This window comes from Zonotrichia albicollis, chromosome 1 (genome assembly GCF_047830755.1).
Source record: "Zonotrichia albicollis isolate bZonAlb1 chromosome 1, bZonAlb1.hap1, whole genome shotgun sequence".
Lineage (NCBI taxonomy): Eukaryota > Metazoa > Chordata > Aves > Passeriformes > Passerellidae > Zonotrichia > Zonotrichia albicollis.
The window spans coordinates 102,126,888-102,151,251 of record NC_133819.1 but is presented as its reverse complement, the minus strand read 5'-3'; the positions used below and the strand labels follow the sequence as shown (position 1 = coordinate 102,151,251).

At 42.0% G+C, this 24,364-nt stretch overlaps 2 protein-coding genes across 2 annotated transcripts in view; one reads left to right on the top strand and one right to left on the bottom strand.

Moving 5' to 3' along the window:
• Window positions 1-1,698, bottom strand: part of MPPE1 (metallophosphoesterase 1) — a 34,356-nt gene extending 32,658 nt beyond the window's left edge. Inside the window, exon 1 of the mRNA XM_074548296.1 lies at window positions 1,541-1,698. The gene's annotated coding sequence lies outside the window, so the exon portion shown is untranslated. The remainder of the gene's footprint in view (window positions 1-1,540) is intronic.
• IMPA2 (inositol monophosphatase 2) lies at window positions 1,261-23,704 on the top strand. The gene is made up of 8 exons (XM_074548267.1): window positions 1,261-1,873; window positions 7,939-8,072; window positions 12,523-12,627; window positions 14,633-14,678; window positions 16,920-17,028; window positions 20,519-20,627; window positions 20,772-20,923; window positions 21,732-23,704. The coding sequence occupies exons 1-8, from the start codon at window positions 1,376-1,378 to the stop codon at window positions 21,845-21,847; spliced, it is 1,269 nt and encodes a 422-aa protein (XP_074404368.1). The 5' UTR covers window positions 1,261-1,375; the 3' UTR covers window positions 21,848-23,704.
• Window positions 23,705-24,364: the final 660 nt, after the last annotated feature.

Below are 24,364 nucleotides of genomic sequence, written 5' to 3'. Positions count from 1 at the left end.
AAACTAATCTAACATAAGAACAAAATAAATATGCATTTGGAGCAAACAAGACTCCTAGAACAATCAGCAAAAAAATTGACAAACATTTGGTGAGGATTTATTTAACAAAATTTCCTCATTTCATGCTGCAACCATACTTTTACACTTTGTGTAGTTCACCTTCTCAGAGTTTGTTACCTTTTTTTTAATGATTCAAAATGGGGACTAAAAAATAGTTCATTAAATAGACTGACAGCCTTGCTCTCTTTGTGGCATCCACTGCCAGGGTGCAGCTTAGAAATTTAAAGAATGAAGCTGAATTCCTGTGCTACAATCCACGAGGTTCAGTCCCTTGCTTTAGAAGGAAAAGGTCCAAATGTTTAATTTTTAAAAGTGTCTATTATTTTTGTAATTTGCCTAGGCAAGAGTGTCCCTCTCATCGCAAAGTCATCTGTGTCCTACAAGATAAACAACAAAAAAAGTAGATCTAGATTTAGGGTCTGTTGCATTAAGTAGAATACCCATGTCAATTTAATGTGGCCTAGTCTCTAGGAAATTAATTAATTTTGTGCTCAGAGACAGTAAATGGTGGTGTTATGCAATTTTCACGTGCAAATGTGTTTGCTACTAAAGCGTCTCTATTCTAGCCCTAAAAATGAAACTCTCAACCACAAAGCAGGTGCTGAAAGACAATAGCAAGTTTCATGCACTCTATGTACCTAATGCCTCTTCCAAAAAGCTGTGCTGATGGACTCGGTCCCTGGGCTCCCTTTTTTCCCATTCAATGCCAAGTGTGCATCAGAACAAGTCATTTGGAAAAGCCTCACTCTGACAGATAAAGTGTGTGTTCCCAACACTCACTCGGTGTTTTAAGCACAACAGTCTGGCTGCTCTATTGCATAAGCACGCACTCATCCTGGGCTGCCCTCCTTCTAAGAGGCGGATCCAGAATCGCTCAGCTCTGTTCCCTGCTCTGCCGGCATGGCAATTTGGCTTACACGGATTCTGGAACAGCGGGCTCTGAATTCTCTTCTTCTCATCCTTGACAAATCCAAAATGACACACGAAGACAAGGGGAAAATAGAAAGGGCCATGTATTTCTTACCACGCACTTGAACTCCCAAGCACTAACAAGCCGAACTCCCGGGGCCGCTTTTCCCACACTTTTCCCCTTTCCTTCCGGAGATAGCCAATGCCAGCCCAGGCCAGCTTTCCCACAAAGCCCCGGCACCGCCGTTCCGCGGGATGGCTCTGGGGACACGGGGACAGCGGAGCCCCGAGGGGCCGCTTGGCCTGGCAGCGCGGCTGCTCCTCCTTCTCCTGGGGGAAACAGGAGCGCCCCAGCCCAGCCTGGCGGTCCCGGCGCCATGTCAGGAGGGGCGGCCAGGCCACGGCCATGGCGATGGCGGCGCAGCCTGCCCTCCACATCCCATATCCAGCATCCCGCACTCTGCCCTCTGCATCCCCCTGCCCGCCGCATCCCGCCCTCCCGGCGCGGCCCCGGCGCTGCTCTCCGCGGTACCGCCGCCTCTCCCGGCGCTCCTCCGCCCCCGGGGCTCACCTAAAGCCAGCGCCCAGCGCCCAGCCCGCCTTCCCCATTGACCGCGGCGTCCGCCTCTCTCCGCCCCGCTGCGCTCTGGGCGGGGCGCGGCCGGGGCGCGCAGTGACAGCGCCGGGCGGTGTGAGCTCCCAGGGCATCCTCCTCGGCGGGCGCCCCTGGGTGGGGAGCCGGGCCCCCCGCGCCCCCCGGCCCCGCTCCGGCAGCGCTGCCGCCGCGATGAAGCCGTGCGAGGAGGAGGAGGAGGAAGGGCGGGCGGCGGCGGGCGGCGGCGGCGGGGACCCCTGGAAGGAGTGCGCGGAGGTGGCGGTGCAGCTGGCGCGCCGCGCCGGGCAGGTGAGAGCCGGGCCGGGCTGCCCCCGGGACGGAGGAGCCTCTCCGGTGTGAGGAAGGGCCGTGAGGGCGCCTGGCCGGGGCGCAGGGCTGGGGAGGGGGAGGAGGGCGGCGGGCTCGGCACCCGCTCAGCCCGGCTGCCGGCGGAGCCCTCGGCCCCGGGAGGGATGGCGGCAGCGGGCCCCATCCCGGGGGACCCCAGAAATGGGGGCGCACATCCCTCGAGGGCCCCATCCCGAGGGGACCCCAGAACTGGGGGGGCACATCCCTCGAGGGCCCCATCCCGTGGGGGCCTCATGCCACGGGGCCACTTCCCTCGGGGCCCCAGCCCTTGGGGGTGCTTCCCTCGGGGGTTGCATCCCCTCGAGGGGCCCCTTCCCTGGGAGGTCCCAACCCTTGGCGGTTGCATCCTTCGGGGCCAGCATTTGTTTTCCAGCAGCTTGTGCAGAGAAAAATAACCGTGTCAAGGAGGTTTTCTCTTGTTGGATCCTGCAGAGTCTTCAGAGTGGCCGAAATTCACTTGCTAGGGGCAAATGGCTGTGTGAGGAAGGTCTGTAGTAGCTTATATCGGATCCTTGTTTTGACACAGCAGGTTAGTCTGTTCAGGATACATCCTGACCCCACTCTGTGCAGCAGCAAAACTTCTAACAGAGCCAAGAAGTGGGATCAGCAGATTGATTGATTGGGAAACTGGGTGAAACACAAATTTATTCAGCAATGTATATTTCTCTCTCCCTTTCATTCTGCTCTATTTTGAAACATGTTTCGTACCAATACACTGTGATTTAAGAAGCCCCCTCTTCTATCTGTGAATCCAAGACCCATAACTTTTCCTTAGGATGTGTTATTAAACATATTTTCTCCTTAGTGAAAAACAACTACACAGATGAGCAGAATGCCAGAGGAGAGGAGACTTGTTTTAATAATACAGGGACTAAATGGATAATCCAAATCAGGATGACAGGTCATGCTCTCACAGACTCTCAAAACAGGAGTTTCTCCAGCACAGTCATTCTGCCAGCCATTTCTCAAGAAGAGACTCATGACTTGCTCAAGCCTCCACACCTTATTTCTCAAAATACCAATTTGTGAAGCCAGCTTTAAGCTTCCCCATCATTTCACTTCCTTAGAAAATCACAGCTGAGCACCTTTTCCTGGAAGAAGTAAACATTCTGTAAGACTAATCCTTGAATCCAAAATCACAGTTTGCCATTGCTACCTTGCAAATGGCAGGAAATAGGTGATTCCTTGGCAGGCCAAATTTCAACCAGCCAAGGATGTTGTTTAAGTAGAGCTGCTGCGGAATCTTTTTTTGTTACAAAAGGCACTGGAGATCCTTCTGGAAGAAAAGGTGCAGGTACGGCTCCATTCTTTTATTTAGGTGTCAGTCTGCTTCCAGCTATTCCCAAACAAAACTAGAGCTAAGGACACCTAGTGCAGTGTAACATGCATTTGGTAGGACTGGAATTTTGTTGAAAACTGACTGACAAAAATGTGTGTTATTTTGATCACCAAAAGCAGTCAGTTCCACTAGTCAAGTTCATTTTTTTCCTTCTGCTTCTCTTCCCATCCCTCAGACCTTTCCACCTTAACCTCCATCCCCAGAAATCTGCTTGCACTCTCTGTCTCCCCAGATCCAACTGCAGTCTCCGTCCCTGGGTGAGACTTTGCCTCTTCAGCCTTTCTTTTCAGGGGCTCCATTTCTCAGGAGTGTGGCAGGTTAGGAAGGGTTGGAGTCATTAAAAAATGTCTACAAGGGTCTTGGCCTGAAGAAAAATGTGCACTTCCAGATTTTGGATTTCTAGGAAAAGTCAACCAGTAATACAGTTTTCTGGTCTACCCTTTTGGCTTATACAACTACTTGATTTGTATTGCATTGTGTTTCATGACTATAGATAAAATATATCTTCTTTCCAAGAGATAGATGTCTATACTCTAGAATAGTTTCTTCTAAACTTAAAAGGCTAATAAAGTGATGCTTCTTTATATGTATATATAAGTACATATACATATACATATACACATGTATGTGTCAAAAGTGTTGTTGCTGGAGTAACCTCTATTACTGGGTTAAAATAATTGCTTATCCTGCTGTTTAGTTCTTATTACTTTTATGAAATATCACAGGCTCTCATTTAATATATATGGCTGTTTCATAACATGAATGGTCATGGTTTTGTAATGTCTGTAATTGACCTGCTTTAAAATTCACTCTGTAAGGCCACAAATAACTGCACTTTTTCAAGCTTCTCTTCTGCTTTTTCCTGTAAGTAAGCTGCTTGCTCTGTTCATGAGAGTACACCCATAGGTTTGATATGACTTTTTGCTCAAGAAAAGCAGCCATGACCAGTCTGTGCATCTTTGATGCTGTTAAGAGCACTGAGTAATATCTGCACCATTCTCTCCAATTGCAGAATTGGAAAAGCTTCACCAAAACGAGTAAACTTACATCCAGATAAAAATAACAGTAAGAAACTAACACTAGGACATGGTATGCTGAAGTCAAAGCCTTTCTCCCCTTTTTTCTTTTTTTTCTTCTCTTATTTTTCTTTTTTCTTTTTTTCTGAAAAATAATTTTATGAGGCATAAGAGACCTAGCAGAATACCACTAAAAAAATAAAAATACAAAACTTTCACTGGTATCCTAAAAAGTCAAACTTATTTTTCCCTGATGTTAGGTCCCAGGGTAAATTTTTTGACTATTTTTATGTAACATGGACAGATGTTTTAGCAAACCAGATAGAAATTTCCTGAATTATTTGCAGGTACTCACGCTAATTGATTTTATCAGTGAGCAAATATTTCAGGACAGTATTGCAAGTATCCAAAATCCATCTTTGATCTCCCAGAAGTGTATGGTGAGTGCAAGCAGTATGGTGAAATGAAATATCTGACATGAGCACACTACTGCAGGTGGCTCTCCTGGCAGGTACTGGGGGGAAAGGCATCTTGACCCTCTGTCTTCTTCATTCTGCTTTGTTGGAATAAATTTTACAAAGGCATTAAAATAGGAAGAGTCCAGACTGACTGAGCCCCAGTGAGCCCACTGAGCCCCAGTGTCTCCATTTCCCCTGCTCCATGGGAATGAAGGAGGGAGCAGGGAGAGCCTGGTCCTGCTCTGTGGTGTGGTCTCCATGTAATGATGTAAATGCCCCTTGCTTTGCATTACCCCCCAAATGCTCCCAAGCAGGGTATTAGGATAAGATCTGCATTAGAGGAGGGGCAGCATGGGCTAAGAGTGTTAAATGGCTCTGCTCTAAATAACCATGCTCCCAAAAATCAGTTGCTTAGAAATTGCTGAAAAATCTCAGTAATCTAGAGACAAGCCCTAGCACAGGAATAAAGTCTAGTAAAACACATTTAAAGTCAAATTACAGCATCTTGATTGCCAGTTTCATTGTTCAATGTGGATAAGGTGCAACCTCCTGTTTCCATTTCATCATCCTGTAGTTCCTCTGGTTTCTGCTTGCCTGCTGCCTCTAACCTAGAGTGAGACTTCTATGGAATCCCACTTCCTTCTGGAAAGACCAGGCAATTGTAGCAGGTATCCACAGACATTTTTGTAAGGCTTTTGCAAGGAGAGCAGTTGAGTGATGCTCTCAAGGTATTCTGAGGCAGCAGGCTCTAACACTCCTTTGTAGGCAGGTGACTTTTAGGGATTTTTCAACATAAATTGAATTCTACACTGCTCTGAGCTGTTTGATCCTTTTCCAAAGAATAAAAGGTTTCATCAATTATGCAGGAAATGTGATCCTTGTGTGGGGCTACTCTGGCTTGGACTGCACACCTGTACAAGCTGCAGCAGGTGCATGAGGTCCCTTTTGTCAAGCCCTTTGTAAGTGGCAGAGAATTGGCAGAATCAGAGGCGTCCATGCTGTGTGCTGTGGGTGAGCCTCCACAGACGTGGTGCCCATTTGTGGCTGCTGACCTCAGCCCCAGCACCATGACTTGTCTCCTCCTCTGCCCTTGACATTCTGCTTGCACAAGAGGTGCAGGGGGAAAATGCTGAATGTGTGTCGTGGCTCCTTGGCACGAGCCCATAGACGAGATCAGCCACCACTTCAGAGTGCAGGCACACCCTTGGCTGCTCCCACCTCATGCTGGCCACCAGAGAAACAGAGAGGGTTAAAGTTAAAAATGATTGTGAGCAACTGGGTAAAGGATAAGAAATGAAAACATATTCATGTGCAAAGGGTTGTACTCAGACCGGAGAGGTCGAGTGCCAGCGCGTGCAGTGCAATCAGCTGATTGCAGAGCACGTCCATAGCAGAGAGGTTTCATCTCCACTTTTTCTTTCCCAGCAAGGCTCAGGTATGATCTCACTGCCCTGCTGAGCAGTGACACTGATTTAAATGGCTGCAAAAATCTCAGTCTACTGTGCATTCAAACTGAATAGAAATCAAGAGCGTGGCATTGCTAAGAAGAAACTCAAATCTCTGTCAAAAGGAGGACATTCCTCATCTATTTCACTATGTGAAGTTCCAAGCAGTAAAGACAATAGGAAAGTAATGAAGAGCAAATAAAATAAAAGGTATCAGCATAGCAGATTTTTTTAGAATACACAGCTGAGGGTGGTTGGAGTGTTTTGGATTTTGCTTTGGGCTGAAGATGAGCCCAAGGGCCTTGCTGGAGTTAGTTTTATGCTTCTATCATAAATCCTTCAAGACAACCACACAGGGCATTGAGAGGAGTAAAAAAATGAACTGTGGTTAATATTTTGATATACAGTAAAAACTTTAGCAAGGACTCAAACTGAAAAGTACTACCTGTCCTCACAAGCTCAGTAAATAGGCACAACTGTTTTACAGCTCACAGAGCAGAAGCATTAGTCCAGATACCTTCTATAGTAATGCAGTAGTTGGCCATATCCATTATTTGTCAGATATATAAGATATATAAGGATATATAAGATTGCTCACTCTTCAAATATAGTATTTTATACTATAAAAATCAAGAGTTGAGATGACATTTGGGAGTTTCTGATTCTCTTTCCCGTGCATAATGCAAAAGAACCATTTTCTTTGGTCATCAAGTATTTCTCAATGGTTTTAAAATACTTTGATCAATGGAAATTTACTTAAGCAATTTAAATATATAAATTTTAGATGGTAGTTACAATGTTGATCTTGTTGCTGCTTACAAATGGATGTTGATCTTGTTGCTGGGTTACAAATAAGTGGTGCTTAATTTTTGCTTTGATTTGGTTTTTTTAAATTTCAAATAATTTATCATTTTCACTGATAAAAAAATAAGTTATCTCCTTTTGCATCCTGTCCCTTTATTTTTCTTTTTAATGAAGAAATGGGAAAAAAACAGAAAGAAAATGGGGGAAATGGTGAAAAGCTTTCACTAAGTGTTTTCCCATATGTGCATTTGTACTTGAGCTTGTAACAGTAATACCCTGGAGAATCAGATAAAGACATTTCCAGAAGAGAGTCAGGGTTAAATCATTGGTTTCATACCTAGGGAAAGCTTCAGTTTTTGTTCTTGTTAAATACATGGCAATTCTTTGGAAACTAGAGGGTGGTCAGCATTTAAAGTTAAAAAAAACCACAAACCCCCCCCCAAAACGATGTGTCTTTGTTGGCAAAATGGAAACCAATTATGATTGCCTTATTGCATATATTTTAAATTAGGAGAGTACTGGGGTATTGGCCTTGTATATTAAAAAAAAAAAAAAAAAGGAAAAAGGAACAAGAAGAAAGAAAAAGCGCTTTCCTTTAAAAATGCCTGAGCCTTGAGGTTTTTTCTTACCTTGTGTATGCTTTTGGTAATTTTCTAAATCATGATGACTGCCATCATCCTTTTATTTCCTTAGTTGCATCCCTTAATCAATCCTTTTCTGAACTGTCAAGAGTGGTTTTTGTAGAGTGATTCAAAATGCTGTGTTCCAAAAGAGTACTCATTAGCTCAGAAGGATTTTTTGTCAAAAAATTATAACAGCCTCTGGTAGAATTAGGCCTGCAGCTGTTTTTCAGGATTAGCTGTATTTTTTTTCAGTGAAGATATTATTTTAGTATGCACAGGCTGAATGCCCAACAAATCTGATTTATGAACTTCTGTTTCAGATTATTAGGAAGGCTCTAACAGAGGAAAAACAAGTGTCCACAAAGACATCTGCAGCAGATCTCGTGACAGAAACTGATCATTTTGTGGAAAATTTAATTATTTCTGTTCTGAAAGAGAAATTTCCTTCCCACAGGTGAGTGCCTATAGAAACTATCAATGACCTTTTTTTGTCCTTTCCATGCTGCATCTCTGGTATTTAAAGGGAACTTTAAAAGTCTGAGTATCCTTCTTATGTCTCTGTATCTTTCTTATATATTAACCTATTGTTCCTACACTTTTGTAGGACTCCTATTTTTTGAAAAAGTAACATTTCCTTATACTTAATACTTTCTATTTTCTGTGTTTCTTGATATATGTATTTAATAGCAATGTTTCCCCTGTAGGGACATCATGGATGAAGGTTTCATGTGGATCTCCATGATGTTCAGAATACTGGTCTGTTGCCTACTGTATAAGAATTATGTTAATGCTATCTATAAAATATAGCAGAAATATATGCTAGCAAAGGTCCCACCCTGCAGACCTTCCTGTTCCCATCACACATATGCATTTGCCAGATCAGGAGAGGTAAAAGTGCATTTAATTACATTTACCTTGTGTTCTGTAGTGAGAAGATCAGTGGGAAGCAGAGCTGTTTGTCATCATCATCATTATTCGATGCCTACTCATAAACAGGCTATAAATTACTACATGGGGTGCAAAACCAAGGTTTTAAAAGTGGATCAGGTTGTCAATTCCTCTTGAATTATTGTGATCAACTTGAAAATAACAACTCAGCTCACGTACAGATTAGAGAGAGGGTTTGTGTTAGTTGCCAGGTTTGGTTTGATGCAGAGACTGACATTGATTTCTACATTTGACTTCAGTGGATAAAATTCATTTTCCTGCAGAGCCAGTGCAAGGCCTGTGTATCCTTTAAATAGTGTCTGACTCCCTTCTAACTGGGGGCATGCCTGGTGGGGATGAGCCTTGCATTCTAGTGCTGTGCAGAAGTGAACAGAGAGCAAAATCTGAAGAGCTCAGCTACTAATCTGATTGTCAGTGATGCTGCTGGGCAAAAAACCAACACCAGAAGAAGGAGCAGAAAGCATATTTTTATACTCAATATGGCTTTCTAAATACATGCTGTATGTGATGGCATACTGAAGCAGTACTGTACTGCTTCAGCATAATGTGTGGTTCTTGGCTGCAATTCTCAAGAGAGTGCCAGGCCTTACAAGCCTATTATTTGTGTAATATTCCTTCTACTGTTGCTGGCTGTGCTCTTCTCTCATCGCCACTCTTATGTTAGTTTTTTTTTCCTTGAGCAGTCTGGCAGAGAACATAAAACCTACACATTTCTCATAAAATGCAAATCACCAGACACACTCGAGTTACTCAGAAGGGGAACAAAAGTTGTAAGGTCAACATGGGCCTAGCAACTGAAAAATCCCAGGTTTTATCAACTGCATACAGTTAACTTCTGACTTTAAAAGTAAATGAAGGAACTGCCATTTCTTCAAGACAATCTTATTTTGTTGATAGTGGTTGTTGGGTTTGCTTAGAATTTGTTTAGATAATTAATGTATTTAGATTAAAAAATAAATTAAAGCTAAATTTGACTAGACTAGATTAAAACACATGCAATGAGGAGTCTACAAAAACAGTCAGGAGTTAAACTGAAGTACAATTAAAATATTACAATGTCATTAATAATGTATTCAGTCTTTCCCCTAGCCAGGCTTTGAAAGCAGCACTGAAGATTTCTGTGATTTCTTTTTCTTCTAAATCATCTTGATTCTTATGTCCTCTGAATCAAAAATGGACTTTGGATGTTAGAAAAATTAAAAGGGATCTTATTAGATTCTGCCATTTGCACTGAGGCGCTTATGAGTCTTGAGATACTGGGAATGTACTCAGAAGTACAGAGAAATATTCGAAAAATCCATTCAAAAAGTAATTCTGCCCCATGTTTCTTTTTTCTTCTTGGTTAAATGGTATATATCACACTTCACTCAAGTTTTAATCTTTGCTCACTTTTTAGTACTCTGATGTGCCCCAGAGATGTTTTTTCAGGTAGATCCAAGAGTTGTGGGTAGGCACAGCCAGACTACCAGGGGCTGCTGGCTGCAAAAGGCTATCCCAACATTTACCCTTGCTATTATCACACAAACTGTCATCTTTTGTGTTCCTTGTGGCCTTAATTCTGTAGACATTAAAATCAACATACAGGAGTTTAGGAGGGTTACATCCAACTCTGCCTTCCCATTGTTCTGTCCTTAGATCCCTATATGGGGATATATGGGCACCTGCCCAGAATGAGTCTCCTGCATTTGACTGGGCATCATTCCTGCTGCACATTATGGTGTGTTACAGCTTCCCTGCTGCTCCTGCAATGAATTTCAGAGTGGCATGAACAGATGTAGTCTAAAGCTTGGCTAAAATTACTAGACTCATTTTCAGTGGGAGTGAAGTGTAATCCAGATTTGAGCAGAGGTCAGCGGAGCTGGCAGGCTGGCATGGTAAATTAACTATTTTAATGGGGTGGTTACCCTTCCCACTTCTCAAGCTGTTCCTATAATTTACTCCAGAACTTCACACTGGTGGTTTTGCTTAGTTTGCAAGTTTTTACAGGACACAGAGCAAGACATCTGAGGTGACCTTGCAGGACTCACATATTTCCCAGTGTTGTATAGCAGCAAGGAGGGTGTTTTGTTACCCATTAGCCCAGATTTCTTAAAATGTGCACCTAATTTGGTCTACATCCATTTTGGAAAAATTGCTCTTGAGCATGAAGGTTTTATCAGTGGCACTGCTGTGCCCCACCTCCAGGTTAGCATTTCTGAGCTCAGGGACTGCAGCATCACACCCCCACTGTGAGGGAAAGGTGAGGGACTGGCTCGTGGTACTTCAGGGCAAATCATCTTACAAAGAAATACTCCTGTCTTTAATGAGGTTCTTGTTTCACCTTTCTTTGGCCAGACAGCAGCTGTAGTTCAAGCTCCAGCTGGGTGAGCTCGCAGAGGGTTGAAGCAGAGGTATAATTTGTGTGGAATATGGATAATCTGAGGTGGGATGGAAGGTGCTCCACCTACAAGAAGATGAACTTCCTCTGCATCCAGCAGCACAGACAAGGCAGGTTTAGGTTTGGATGCTGATTACAGGATTTGTGAAAGCAAAAGTCAAGTGATACAACACCAAAAATACAAAATAGTGGAATATTTAGAGCAAGGAGCCTGCAAAGTGTTATGTGAAACTGAGAGTTTCAAACACCTGTTCAAATCTTTCTAGTTTCTCAGTTGTGCATTAGCTCTTTGTCCTTCAGCTGTTTCTTTTAATGGAGATGAAAATAGTAACAAACATTTCCTAATTCCCTCTTTGTACCAGCTGGGCGTCTGTAATGCCATCAAAATAGTCTGTTTCTGCTTAGGTTGAGGCAGAGTAGCATTTGGAAAATTCAAGAAGTCTCCTCCTGTGCTGTCTGCAGAACATTTTAAACTCATAGCTTCAAGTGTTATCTGGAATCATGAGGTATAGGTTGAAGACATTAAATAAAATAAAATAGCTGCTACTCTAGTCCTAGGGAAGGACTCTTTTGCAAAAGATATTTTCTCTTTATTTTATCCTATTTTTCTTTCTCTTTGTGTCTTTGAAAGAAGCCTTTTTGTCTTCAAGCATTTGCAGAAACTCTGAATACCACTACCAGCTGCTCAAATGTGAAACCACCAGCAAGATTCAGTACTCTAGCAGTTGGATTCCACTCCTGCTGTACATAAAGGATTTTATTAAAATCTGTGAGAGTAGCACCTGCACATCTCTGAGAGAAAGAGACCTTGGGCCGTTTATGGGAAAGCAGGGATAATTAAGGTTGACAGGAAATGTGCCAGAACTGGATGTTCATTTCCCAGGGAAAATGGAGAAAAAAAAACTACTAAAGAAACTGGGACAGAACAACAGAAGAGAAGATGATCTCAGATTTCATTTTGTGCCTTGTGCATCCAAACAACAAACAAACAAAAAATAATTTGTTGGTTTTTTTCTGGGTCATGGGAAAAAGAAAGTCCAGCTTTGTAAACCTCTTCATTTCCTGAGTCAGATTGCTGTAAAAAATGCAGATAGGAGCAAGATTGTGGATTTTCTAAGAGTGTATTATTTCCTTCTGACTGAATTTGACTGCAGAAGAGAAGCAGATACAGTTTGCAGTTTGTATTAGTTACTGCAAGAGACAGACCTAACCCATAAAATTATATTCTGCATAAAATAATCTTCTCCTTGAGTTCCAGGGATGCCAGTTCAGATCCATTTCTGCATTCATTTTCATGGCTTCCTTAATGGTGTATTGGGGAAGTGTACATAAATAGAGTTCATTTTTGCCATGTATAATAGTGTGCTGAAGAGTGGAGAACTCTCCCTCAAAGTCCCTATGAAAGTTACCAATTCCTAAATTTAAAAAACAGTATGTGTGTTTACATTTATACAAGAATGTTTTATGGAGAGAGGGAGAAGTTCTCTCTTAAAAACCAGCATGATGAGGTTGTACTTTCCAAGTCTTGTGTCTAAGCTAATATTCTGGGATACTTGTTTTACCCTTGCACCAAATGCAGGTTCATTGCAGAAGAATCCACTGCTGCAGGTTCCAAATGTGTCCTCACCGACAGTCCCACCTGGATTATTGACCCTGTTGATGGAACGTGCAACTTTGTGCACAGGTAAGTGGCCTGGGAAACCCATCAAAACCCAAAATGTAGCTTCTCACAGTTCCTCCTGAAGATGCTTTTCCTGATGGGGACTCACACAGAGCAGCCATCCCTTTATCTCTTGGTACCTGGTATGGTGTGTGTGCGGGAGGCTGTGTTTGTAGCAGTACCTGAGGGCGAGATGGAGTTTGTGCTTCTGCCCCCCTGGCTCACAGCCCCAGCTCACAGCTCTTGACTCAGAAACCTTGACTCTCAGCTCCAGCTCTCAGCCCCATCTCACAGCCTCATCTCACACCCCCCATCTCACAGCCTCATCTCACAGCCCCATCTCACAGCCCCCATCTCACAGCCTCATCTCACGCCCCCCATCTCACACCCCCCATCTCACACCCTCCAGCTCACACTCCCAGCTCACACCCTCCAGCTCACACTCCCATCTCACAGCCTCATCTCACATCCCCCTTCTCACAGTCCCCTTCTCACAGCCCCCATCTCACAGCCTCATCTCACCCCCCCATCTCACAGCCCCATCTCACAGCCCCATCTCACAGCCTCATCTCACGCCCCCCATCTCACACCCCCCATCTCACACCCTCCAGCTCACACTCCCATCTCACACCCTCCAGCTCACACCCCCCATCTCACAGCCTCATCTCACAGCCCCCATCTCACACCCCCCAGCTCACAGCCGCATCTCACACCCTCCAGCTCACACTCCCAGCTCACACCCTCCAGCTCACACTCCCATCTCACAGCCTCATCTCACACCCTCCAGCTCACAGCCTCATCTCACACCCCCCAGCTCACACCCTCCAGCTCACACTCCCATCTCACAGCCTCATCTCACACCCTCCAGCTCACACTCCCAGCTCACACCCCCTGGCTCCCAGCCCCAGCTCACACCCCTTGGCCCACAACCCCAGCTTCCACTCCCAGCTCCCAGCCCCAGCTCCCAGCCCCAGCTCACCCCCTGCTCCCCCCCAGCCAGGGCAGGTTACCGTGCAGGGAGAACAAGGCAGTGCTGTGAGCACGCTTGGCCCAGCACCTCCCGTGGGTTTCGCACATTCCTGCCAGGAGTTCTGCCCTTCAGACCCAGGCACTTCCTTCTTCCTGGGAAGTGCCACCCCTGCATGGCCCTGAAAACTGAGCTGTGCAGAGATGCTGGTGTTACATTTCTGAAGTGCCTCCACAACACTAGGGGTCCTTGCTGCAAAAATTAAGACTTTTAATTCATCATTCGAGTGTTAGGAGCTGTGAACTAATGACTATTCATAATATTTGTACTTAGAAACCCTGCCTTATAGTTAGCAGCTTAAAATAACTGCAATTTCATAAAGCAAAAAAAAAAAAAAAAAAATTCCTTAACTTTTGGTACAATTATACAGAATTCCAGGGGAGATGGACAGTGTCATGTGGTCATGTTTCATGCAATTAAGTGACATTTCCTCTTTCTAGCAATATTTTCTGGACTTCCAAAGTATTTTTAAATGTGTTTTTAAGAAATTAATTTATTTCATTGTTTAAAAGGTAATAATTAGACAATAGTCAAAAGGACCAAATTAAATACATGATCATCACTTTGAAAAACATAGAGGAATTGGTTTCTTTTTATGTTGATGTCAGCAGCAAGGTATCTCCATGCTACTTAATTGCCATCTCAGATGCAAAGCTTGAACAAAGCATATTCTTAAAAACAATGACTTGTTTTAACATTAGTGGTTTTATACTGGATAATTCAATTACACTAAAGCAAAAACAACCTAAAATATACTACATATTCAGTGTAAAAGTTGTGATGTCTTCATGAGTTTATTTCTTGCCTTCTCCAATATTAACTTATATTTGAAAAGGAATTGAAAAGTTAAAGAGATTGACAAAGGAGAAATAGAGTAATGTCAAGTGCATTTTGACCAGTAAACTCACAGAACTCTATGTGGGGTTTTGTTGCCTAAGGGGGTTGCATGAGGAGTAAGTTAAGAGATTTTTCATCTCTTCATTCATTTCTTACTTTTCACAGATTTCCAACAGTGGCAGTGAGCATTGGATTTGCTGTTAACAAAGAGGTATGAAGTCTGTTCTTTAAGATGGGCACCTGAGAGTTGGCTAGAAGTTTCAAAACCATGTGGGAACTTTAAATTGAAAACCAAAAATTTTAAAAATCAGTCACTGCTCAGATTTTCCTGTGCGTTTTAAAAGCATCAGATCACACTCATCTAAAATCATAGTCCTGCAAAACCTGTTTATGCCAACTGGCAATTAAAAAAAATTCTGTGGATTATTAAAAGTATTACGGGATTTATTTGGAGAAGAAGGAGGTACTGGTGTGAGCAAGGTTCAGTTAGACAAAACCATAATAAGTTCAATTTAGTGCTGCCTCTTCATAATTTAAACATATATCCCAGTGTTCCTATGTTAATATTATTCCTTCTTTCCTTCTAGCAGTATCTGTGAAAGCTAACTCCTGCTAGGAGTCAATGTAGAACTGATTTTATGAAGAGTGCAAAATTATGGGCCTATTTCACTCAATCTGCATTTGTCTTTTTCTTAATGTAGCAAAATAGCTATATTTACCTCATGAGACCTTGATTATAGTGAGGCTGGGAAGGTACCTAGCCTTCCAATGTGCCATTTGGAGTTTCCTAGCTATAGTCATTTGTGCTAGTGCCTTTTCTCCAGATGTTGCTGGTTTGCAATTTGATATATATCTACGAAGTAACTAGTTACTCAAATTGTCAATGAATGTGCCTCTTTCAGCCTAATTCCACAATTTTTAATATATGTATAGCTTTAAGCAAGGCCAGCAAAAATTCTGTGCAGTAACAACCAAGTTTTCAGATGTGCTAGTACCTCCTACTGATTTAAACAGAATAATGTTGTGTACTTCTGTGGTTAGAAGTTTTCCAACATAGAAACTGCAGAGAAACACTTCCATGCTTTTCTGAAATTTATTCATTGCCAAAGGTTCTTTTGAACACTACATTTTATTACCAGACAGTTTTCGCTGATATTTATGTTTTCTAGAACACCATCATGATTTTGATGCTGCATATTTTGGGTTATGTAAACTAAACAAAGCTGAAACAAAAGTAAAGAATGATGTTAAATCTCCCTCAGTTAAATAATTAGGACAAGCAGAAAAAAGAGTAAACTGAAAAGGAGCCAAAGTACACACAGGGGAACTGGCCTGATTATAAGCCTTGAAGAAATTCCAGCAAGATGTCTTTAGGGAAAGAGTCTATAAATAGTGTGTCCCTCAAAAAAATCCCTTGGTTAGATGGGACCTCCAGGGTAGGGAGCCAGGACAGTCTATTCCCATTAAATTGTCTCTGATGAACTCCAAGTGCAGCAAGAGAAGATTTGAAGTTTAGAACATCTGAGATGTTTTCTTGACCTTGTGGCCAGCTTCAGACACCTCGGGCAAGTCACTTAATTTTTGTGTACCCTTAAATAAAATAATGCTCATGTTATTGATGTAGGGGCAATTTTCAGAGCTGACCTTTGAAGTTTGTAAAGTGCTTTAAAGTCTTTGGATGGAGCCTATTAAATTAATAGACATTTTAAATACCAAGGGTTTAATTCTGACCCTCTTTTCACTGGTAAACAGAATCTCCCATGAAAAGTCCAGTGTTGCATATTCTTAAGCTTTCATTGAAGGTATTTCTGTCCAAACTCCTTCTCTTGGAGTCCTGTGACTTCGAGAGATTTTCACAAAAGGATTTTGCAGAGAAGGATTTGGACAAGTGACTAGAGTGTACTGCTTTGATTGAAAAGGCAGAAAAATTCACTGCACCACCAAAGCTGAGGTGCCTCCAAAAGCATCCACTGTTAATAAAGAGTGCCATGACTCCTGAGTTTGGATGCCTGACTGATCCAGGGGCTGTAAATCTTTGTGGTCCAGCCAAGGTCAGTGGGGTTGCTTCAAGGGGTAACTGCTCACCAGTGAAAGCAAAGCATTCAGAGTCTTGCCTCAGAGGTCTCGTGTATTTTCAGTAAAAACATTTCAATTGCGTTTGAAAACTACTCAGTGTTTAATCCATTCTAATGTGAACAGAAACAAGCTGTGAGTAAGGATTTAGAGGATCAGGAACACATTGCATTAACTTTTCTTTACAAAATGAATTTTATATGGCCTATGTCTCAATATCACAGTAATAGTAAAATTATTCCAGCTTTTTAGCATCAGTGTAATCTTTATTATGTGTACCAATTAAAATATTGCTGATCTTTTTGCCATTAGTAGTTGTTTATATTTATGATGAGTAATTTGAGTTGCATTCATTTCTTTCCTTTTCAAAATCTTAAAGCTTGAATTTGGTGTAATTTACCACTGCACTGAAGAACGATTATACACTGGTAGAAGAGGTCAAGGGGCATTTTGTAATGACAAAAGGCTTCAGGTATCAAAAGAGACAGGTTGGTCTAGATTTTGTTAGAACTCTAAAAGGAATATATTAATTTTGTTTCAGAGTTGTTGCAAATCATCATTAGGATAATGAACATCATTATCCTGATGGAAAGTATTTCACCTGCATGATTATTTTGTTGTTTTGTGTTTGTTTTTTTCTGAAAAATCACCTTCCTCCTTTTCTTTTTAAAATATACATCTGACTATGTACTATTTAAATAATCCTAAATTATTTTGCTTCACAACCACTGTTTAAAATAACTGTAGATTCACCAGTTTCATTCCAGCTGAGCCCTGGCATAATTTTTTATAAGCAGTATGCAATGGGAATGGTGAATCGAATTCAGAGTACTATTGTGGCTGCTATTCACTTCTTTTCCAATGATCTTGTACGTCACAGAGTGTCTGATGTCTGTAGGCAAATGTGCTAAGAGTGAATTTAAGGATGCATGCTTCATCAGGGGTTCTTTAACAGCTTGCTCTGGTGTGAGAGGTTTGTTTCCTTGTACAAAGAGCCAGCAACACTGGGCCAACGCTTGAATGGAATTCTTTTTTCTTTTATTTATAGTTAAACCAAGTCATAGACCTGTCTGTTTACCTAATGATTATAGAAAATAATAATTTGGCATTATTTAGAAAAGTTTTCTTTTAGGTAATCAAATTTCAGAGGAGAGCACAGCACTCAGCTGTAAGTGGAAGCAGACATATGCCAGAAATGTGCACCACTGTACACACAAGGTGGTAAAAATTTCACCCCAAAGAGAGATTTAATGAGCTCAAAACACAGTTAATTCAAGCATTTTGACATGCAGGTTTCTTTAGTGCCTGAAGCAGACCCTGCATCAAAATTTCACCTGAAATTTGGGAAGTTTTGCCATTCATCTAAGTTAATAGTGATCTGGGGTCTACATATTTGGAGAGGCAGATTGTAAAGTCATTATAAATCTTAAATCCCTAAGATTTTAATCACTGATTATACATCACATTTTTATCAGTGCTCAAATATCCCATATTCCAAAAAAGCCCATACTGGCAGAGACTATTAGGGAGACCAGAGGTGCTCCCAGCTGGACTGCATGAACCACTGTGGAAATGGCCTCACATGCTTTTGCAGTCAGAGAGTTCTGGTTTCCAGCTGAGCAATGAACAATTTTGGCACATGTCATTTCTGTCTTCCTTTTCTCTAGACATCCAGTCCATGTGGGTGTCTAGAACATAGCAAGGGAAATAGACCTTCCGCCCTTCCAAAGGCTTTGGAATTTTCTTTTGTTTTGAGATACATCATTTTGTGGTGGGAAATTTTCACCAGTGAACCTGGAGCTGCTTTAATCTCACTCCCACTGATATTATAAGTGTTTTAAATCTCAATTCCTCTCTAAGGGCTGTGGCTTCAGTGAAATAAACCAACCCTGGAAGACAGACTTGTGTTTCCCTCTACCTGTCACTGAAATTGAGGTGGCCATGATGTGTTTGAGACCTAAGCTGTCATGTCACTTGCTGACATTTGTTTTCAGGAAATGTGATTGTTGTATGATGTTGATCTACACTTATACATTCATTGTTCAGGCTTAATCATCTGAAATCACAGCCCAGGCAAACATTGTTCTTTGTCAACACCCAGTTTTTCAGAGGTTTGGCAGGCAGTCCATGCAGCTATGATACACTTAAATGAAGGATCCATCTTCCCTGTTATCTTGAGCTATACTTTCTTCTCACGCTTAGATTCATGTCAGGCCTTACATGTGCTGATACTGTAAATGTATTTTCTTTTTAATCTTCTGGGGTCAACAGAATTGATCTGTTCCTCATAAATTTATCCATATCACTGTTAAATCTTTTCTACCAAGCCCATATATTGAATTCTTGAAATGTCATAGTGTCTTGTGATCAGTCAGCTCCTTTTGCTAAGCAGAGACCTCCCTCTTAGTTGCCTTAGTTTATTCATCCAATTTCCAGCTGTTGCCTTGAGGAAAATTGAAGAGATCTGTCTATGCATTAGAAATATTTTTAATAACATAAGAATAACTGTCTCAGTTACAACCCAACTATGACTGGCCTATTGTCAATGCTTGGTGCATTTCTGCAAGGGGATGGGCATTAAATGTTCTCTGATTATAAACTGGGTCTCTTATGCAAAATAATCTAAGGCAGATTGCTTTCACCATCCAGAATTTTTTCATAGTGGCTAAACAACAAATACCCTACAGCGTGCCTGGATTGGTGTTTTTCTGTTTTGACACAGTAATTTAAAAAGCAGCAGTTGAATCTATGTTCCTACAGTTAATATTTGTGATAAATTACATATAAATTACATATAAATTACATACCTGTTACTTACCTACCATTTTACCACATTGCTCAAATCCATAAAGTTCATCTGCAATAGTAAATTCTTTGGTAGCCTGTTTAATTAAATGGTGCCCCACTCCAGGCTAATTTGTTCCCAAAAATCTCCTTCTCCTGTGCAGAGAACTTTCAGCTCATGCAGGAGCTGTAAGATCCAGGCAGAGGTTGCCTGCCTGAAGGAATGCCTCACCTTCAGCCCAGGCTAGGAGGTGACACCTAGGACGGGGCACAGCCCAGGCAGTGACTTCTCAACCACTAAACCTTTGAGTTTTGCCATGCCTTTAATGCCTCTGAGTTCAGCTGGCACAGCAGGAGCAGGGACACTTGGCATTTGATCAATCCATCTCCACCTACACTGGCACACTCTTATTGTAGCCTGGCAGTATTCAGATCTCACATGAGAAGTGCTTCAACACCTCTCAAGTCACTGTGAGTCTCTCCTTTGACTGTACACAAGGTTGGAATCTCCACCTGCTGTTGGACAGCATTGCCTTTGCTGAACATAAGACAAATAGAACTTTCACCTTTTTTTTTTTTTTTTTTTAATACTGCTTTAAATTGTCATAAGAAGGTTTGGGGTTTTGTTATGTCATAAGGTGTCTTCAGTCTTTGAAATACCAGAGTGGGCTGTTTCTAGGTCACTGGTGATTTAGGAAGAAACTTTTCTTTCCTCTTACTGGGTTCCCAAATGTTTATAATTGGTTAACAAATTACATTAGAATTCTCTGTTGAAGAACCATCGTGTTTTCAAATATGAATACATTAACATCATTAGAAGTTACTAGATTACTAGATTATTTTAGTTGACTGCTAATATTAGTGAATTTCCCTAAAGGTGACTGGTCAGTGAAATAAAACAATGTATGGAAAGAGAAGTAATGTAAGAATGCATTCTTGATTTTAATCCTCCTGGTTTGGGTTTTGTTTTTTTTTTTTTTTAAGTGTGTTTTGAACAGGCCATTTGATAGGAGAAACCTAGTCTTGCTTGAATTTCTATGCAAAGTTGTCACTTTAAGAAAAAGTTTGGGGTAGAACAAGGGGCATGGAAATTATTTTTGTGTGAAAAGTCCATTAGCGTTTAATTTAAAAACAAATTTATGGAACCTACCTGGAAGCTGCTGAATTAATGGAAACATCTCTCTACCATTGCAGATATCTCGAAGGCCTTAATTTTAACAGAAATTGGTCCAAAACGTGACCCTGCAACTTTGAAATTGTTCCTTGGTAACATTGAGAGACTGCTCAAGGCCCAAGCACATGGGTAAGATGTTTTACAGCATGTGTCTCATGTTTGTGACCAAAAAGTCTTTTAAAAAAGTAATTAAAAAAAAAGATTGAAACAGTGTGTTGTACACCTAGGTTGAAGTCAAAAGCATTTTCTTCTTTGTGTTGCTGTGGGGTGCAGGGTCCGTGTCATCGGGAGCTCCACGCTGGCCCTGTGCCTCTTGGCATCCGGCGCTGCAGACGCCTACTACCAGTTTGGGTTGCACTGCTGGGACCTGGCAGCAGCCACTGTCATCATCAGAGAGGCAGGTGGCACTGTGATAGACACTTCAGGTGAGCAAAATGCCCTTGCCTTTCCGTTGCCTGTTGGGGGACTGGGTGAGTGTCACTCCTGTGGCTCTAGCTCATTTCTAGCAATATCCTGTAGAAACATCTGTACCCTCCACTAGGCTTGGGCTGGTTATTCAGAACACACTGATATAATTCCAGCATGGGCTTTCAGCACATCAAAGGTCTTCTGAGTTAAACTGTATTTCCATGACTTTGAGCCCTTAAAGACTCGTATTTACAAAAAGGAACCAGCCCAGGAGATTGGCAGCTACACTCAGACATTCCAATTAGATTTCAACAGGGACATCCTCCCAAGAAAGGAGGACTCTGAGGTACCAGTTTGGACATCTGTGGCTAGAAACTACTCAGAGGGAGTAAAGGACAGCACAGTCTCCAGATTATTGCTTAATTAATTTAGATGGTACACATCTCAGAATAATGGTTTACTGGTGACCAGTACCTGGATACTGTGGAAAGATCTGGTCGATTAAGTGTAATGAATGAACTGATTGAACTAATGAACTGAGTTAACAAATTTCTGTCCTATTACTAGAAAAGGGGAATACTGCTTTTATTGTTTACTTCTGAACAAATCCAGGCATTCACTGCTCCTCTTGCATACTTTGGATCTGTATCTAGAATTTTATAGAATCATTTTTTGCTGGAGATTTCCATGTAGGCGTTGTTGAGTTAGGTTGTCCTACCCACCCCAAAAGGAGCTACATATAAAGTTGTTTCTGTGTTTCTGACCCAATCTAATTACAGCATAGCTTATATTTAAGGCACTTCTCGTTAATCCTCTTGTCCTCAGGGGGACCTCTGGACCTTATGTCCTGCCGAGTGATTGCTGCAGGCACGAGAGAGATGGCCATGTTCATAGCTCAGGAAATACAAACCATTCACTACCGGCGCGACGACGAGAATTAAACGCTCCTTGGGCGGAGCTCGCCCTCTGAACCGCGAAATGTTTGTGAGATGGGTGTCCTGAAAGGGTATGTGATTGCAGCAGGATGGTTCCTGGGGAGATTTTCTGTGTCAAATATTTTTTATAAATTTATTACCACGTGGGAAGGCATAGGGAGATTTTTAGACCTCCTAAGAATCGTGTTTCCTTTTTAATATGTATCTCTTTCAGCAGTATCTTTTTTATAAGATAGAATATTTTACTTGTAGCAAATTAGTCTCAAAATTAAGTTGTAATTTCATATCTGTGGGGCTGATATTTAGTCTTTTGTAACACGCAGCTAAAAAATGGAACTTTATTTTTACAGATGCAGATCTCAGGTAAATGAGCTTTAGGACTGTAGTAAAGGAGGAGTAGTTGAGATGTGTGCCTATAATAATCCCCCTGTTCCAGGATGCTTAAGAATGCAATAAAAATTGCATTGTTATTTCCTAACGAGGTCATAGCTCTGTATCCATATATGTACATGTCTGTGTGTGTGTATATGTGTATATATGCACCTACACGTGTCCATGCATGTATACACACACATCCCCAGGGGTGTATGTGTATATATATGGATACCCTGGATGTTTACAGAAACTTAGAGGATGCATAGAGAGAAGAAAGCTAATATTGGAAGCTATTTTGAGGTAATTTTTTTTTTAGGTTACTTAGGTGGTTCTAGTCAGGGCTATCCAAATGGCAAATAGCAGAGCTGACCATGGAAAATGTTTAATTGTTTTACAAACTGCCCAGCTAGTTTTGTTTCCCTTCGTCCCTCTGCATGGGCATAAATCATACTGTCCTGTAGGCCTCTGTAAGATACTCAAACCTGCAAACAATTACTACCATAGAGTACTTAGAGTTAAAACCAGGAATATTGAACTCAAGCTAAGTTATTCACAGTATTAACTATGACATGCAGCAGTAGGAGGCCAGCAGAACAGAGCACAGTGTCAAAGAGCTGTTGATTTTAAAGAAACTTCAAGCAGAACAGCAGGATTTGGCCCCTTACAGGCAAGTTATTAAAAATATGTACATAAGATATGCTTGCAAAAAGTTCTAAGTCACATGCCCTTCTTGCACAATATAGTAATCACACCTTTTGACCAGAAAAGCCTGTAAAATCAGTTACACAGATTGCCTAAATACACAGTTGTTCTCTATCCCTGTATCTAGCCCATAATTTCTATTTAGATTGTGTTTTAAATCGTGAGCACAGGGAAAACACAAGTGTGTCGAGGAAAGCAGTTGATGTGAAATCACTTCTATTTTTTCATCAAAAATTTAATTAACAGGTATCTCTTTTTTGCAAAAGTGCAAATTGAATAAAGGAATGAGCCAAAAGAGTTGGTTAAAAATCTAACTTTTTTTGTACACTGCATGTGTAGACTTTTTAAACGTGTTCAGATATCTGCTTAGAAGATACAAACTAAACAATATTTTTTAAAAATAACCTTGTGTGTGTTTCTTGCAATGAAAAATGTTTTTCACTGAATATAACATGAAGTTCTGTGTGATTTCTTGATATTTTTTTCATGAGAAATACAAAATATTGACCGTGAGGAACATCTAAATTCAACTAGGATTTAAAAGCTGATGGTTCTTTGCAGAAAATCAACACCTTCCATCACAGTGATGAACGTTTTGTCACTGCACCCTTTTACCCCCTCCATCTCTTTGTACCCCTGTTTGGAAAAGGAGATTGTAAGCCCTCTGGGGCAGGAACTACAGTAGTTTGGCTCTGGATTTTCACAGTGCTAATAGGATGAGATTCTGGTTCACAACTAGGCACTGAGGTGCTATAATAATACAAATAATAAATGCTAATGGGCTCACTTGTCTCTTGTTCACTCTCCCCCACGTCCCGAGCACAGAGGTGGCAGTGACAGATGCAGGGCTTGGTGGCACTGCTCTGATTCCAGGCTGCTTAGCCCTGGCAGCCTGGGAGCAGCTGGGGCTTTGCTCAGGCTTGTGCCATGCCTGTAAGCCCTGGAAGGAAGCTTATGCTGGCAGGGAACCAAGTGTGGGGGGAGCTCAGCCCCACCTCATCCGCTCCCCGCTCACCCTGTCCCCACACTGCATGTGTGAGGCTGCTCGGTGGCTCTGTGAGGTGTCCCTGCAGCTCAGCTCCTTTGTACAAAGAGAGGCTCTGACCCAGTTAGGGCTGCTGTGCCCTGGCACTCCCAGAGCTCGGCAAAGCAGGGAAATCTGTGCATCCACTTTAATGGCGCACGCCAGTGATTCACAGGGCTGGGAGCCAAGCAAGGCAGGGAGGGAGAAGTGCAGAAACCCAATCCCAAGTTCTCATTTGTGCCCAGGATTCAGTCTGGGTTTTTATTTGGACTGTAGTCCAAGTATGTTAAACTGGCCCTGTGTGTGGGGAGCAGCAATCCTGGCTCCCCCACCTCCTCTGCTGCCTGTGTGCCAGGACAAACATTTCTGAACCCTTCCAGGGGAGCAGATGAGTGATCTGCCTGCAAAGTACCCCAGTGAAC

Excerpts from the sequence above, each read along its gene's own strand:
- IMPA2 (XM_074548267.1), top strand. The coding sequence starts at position 1,376 with ATGGCGATGGCGGCGCAGCCTGCCCTCCACATCCCATATCCAGCATCC. Across the intron at positions 17,029-20,518 it reads TCAGGTATCAAAAGAGACAG|ATATCTCGAAGGCCTTAATT; the intron begins GTTGGTCTAGAT and ends CTACCATTGCAG. Across the intron at positions 20,628-20,771 it reads CTCAAGGCCCAAGCACATGG|GGTCCGTGTCATCGGGAGCT; the intron begins GTAAGATGTTTT and ends TGTGGGGTGCAG.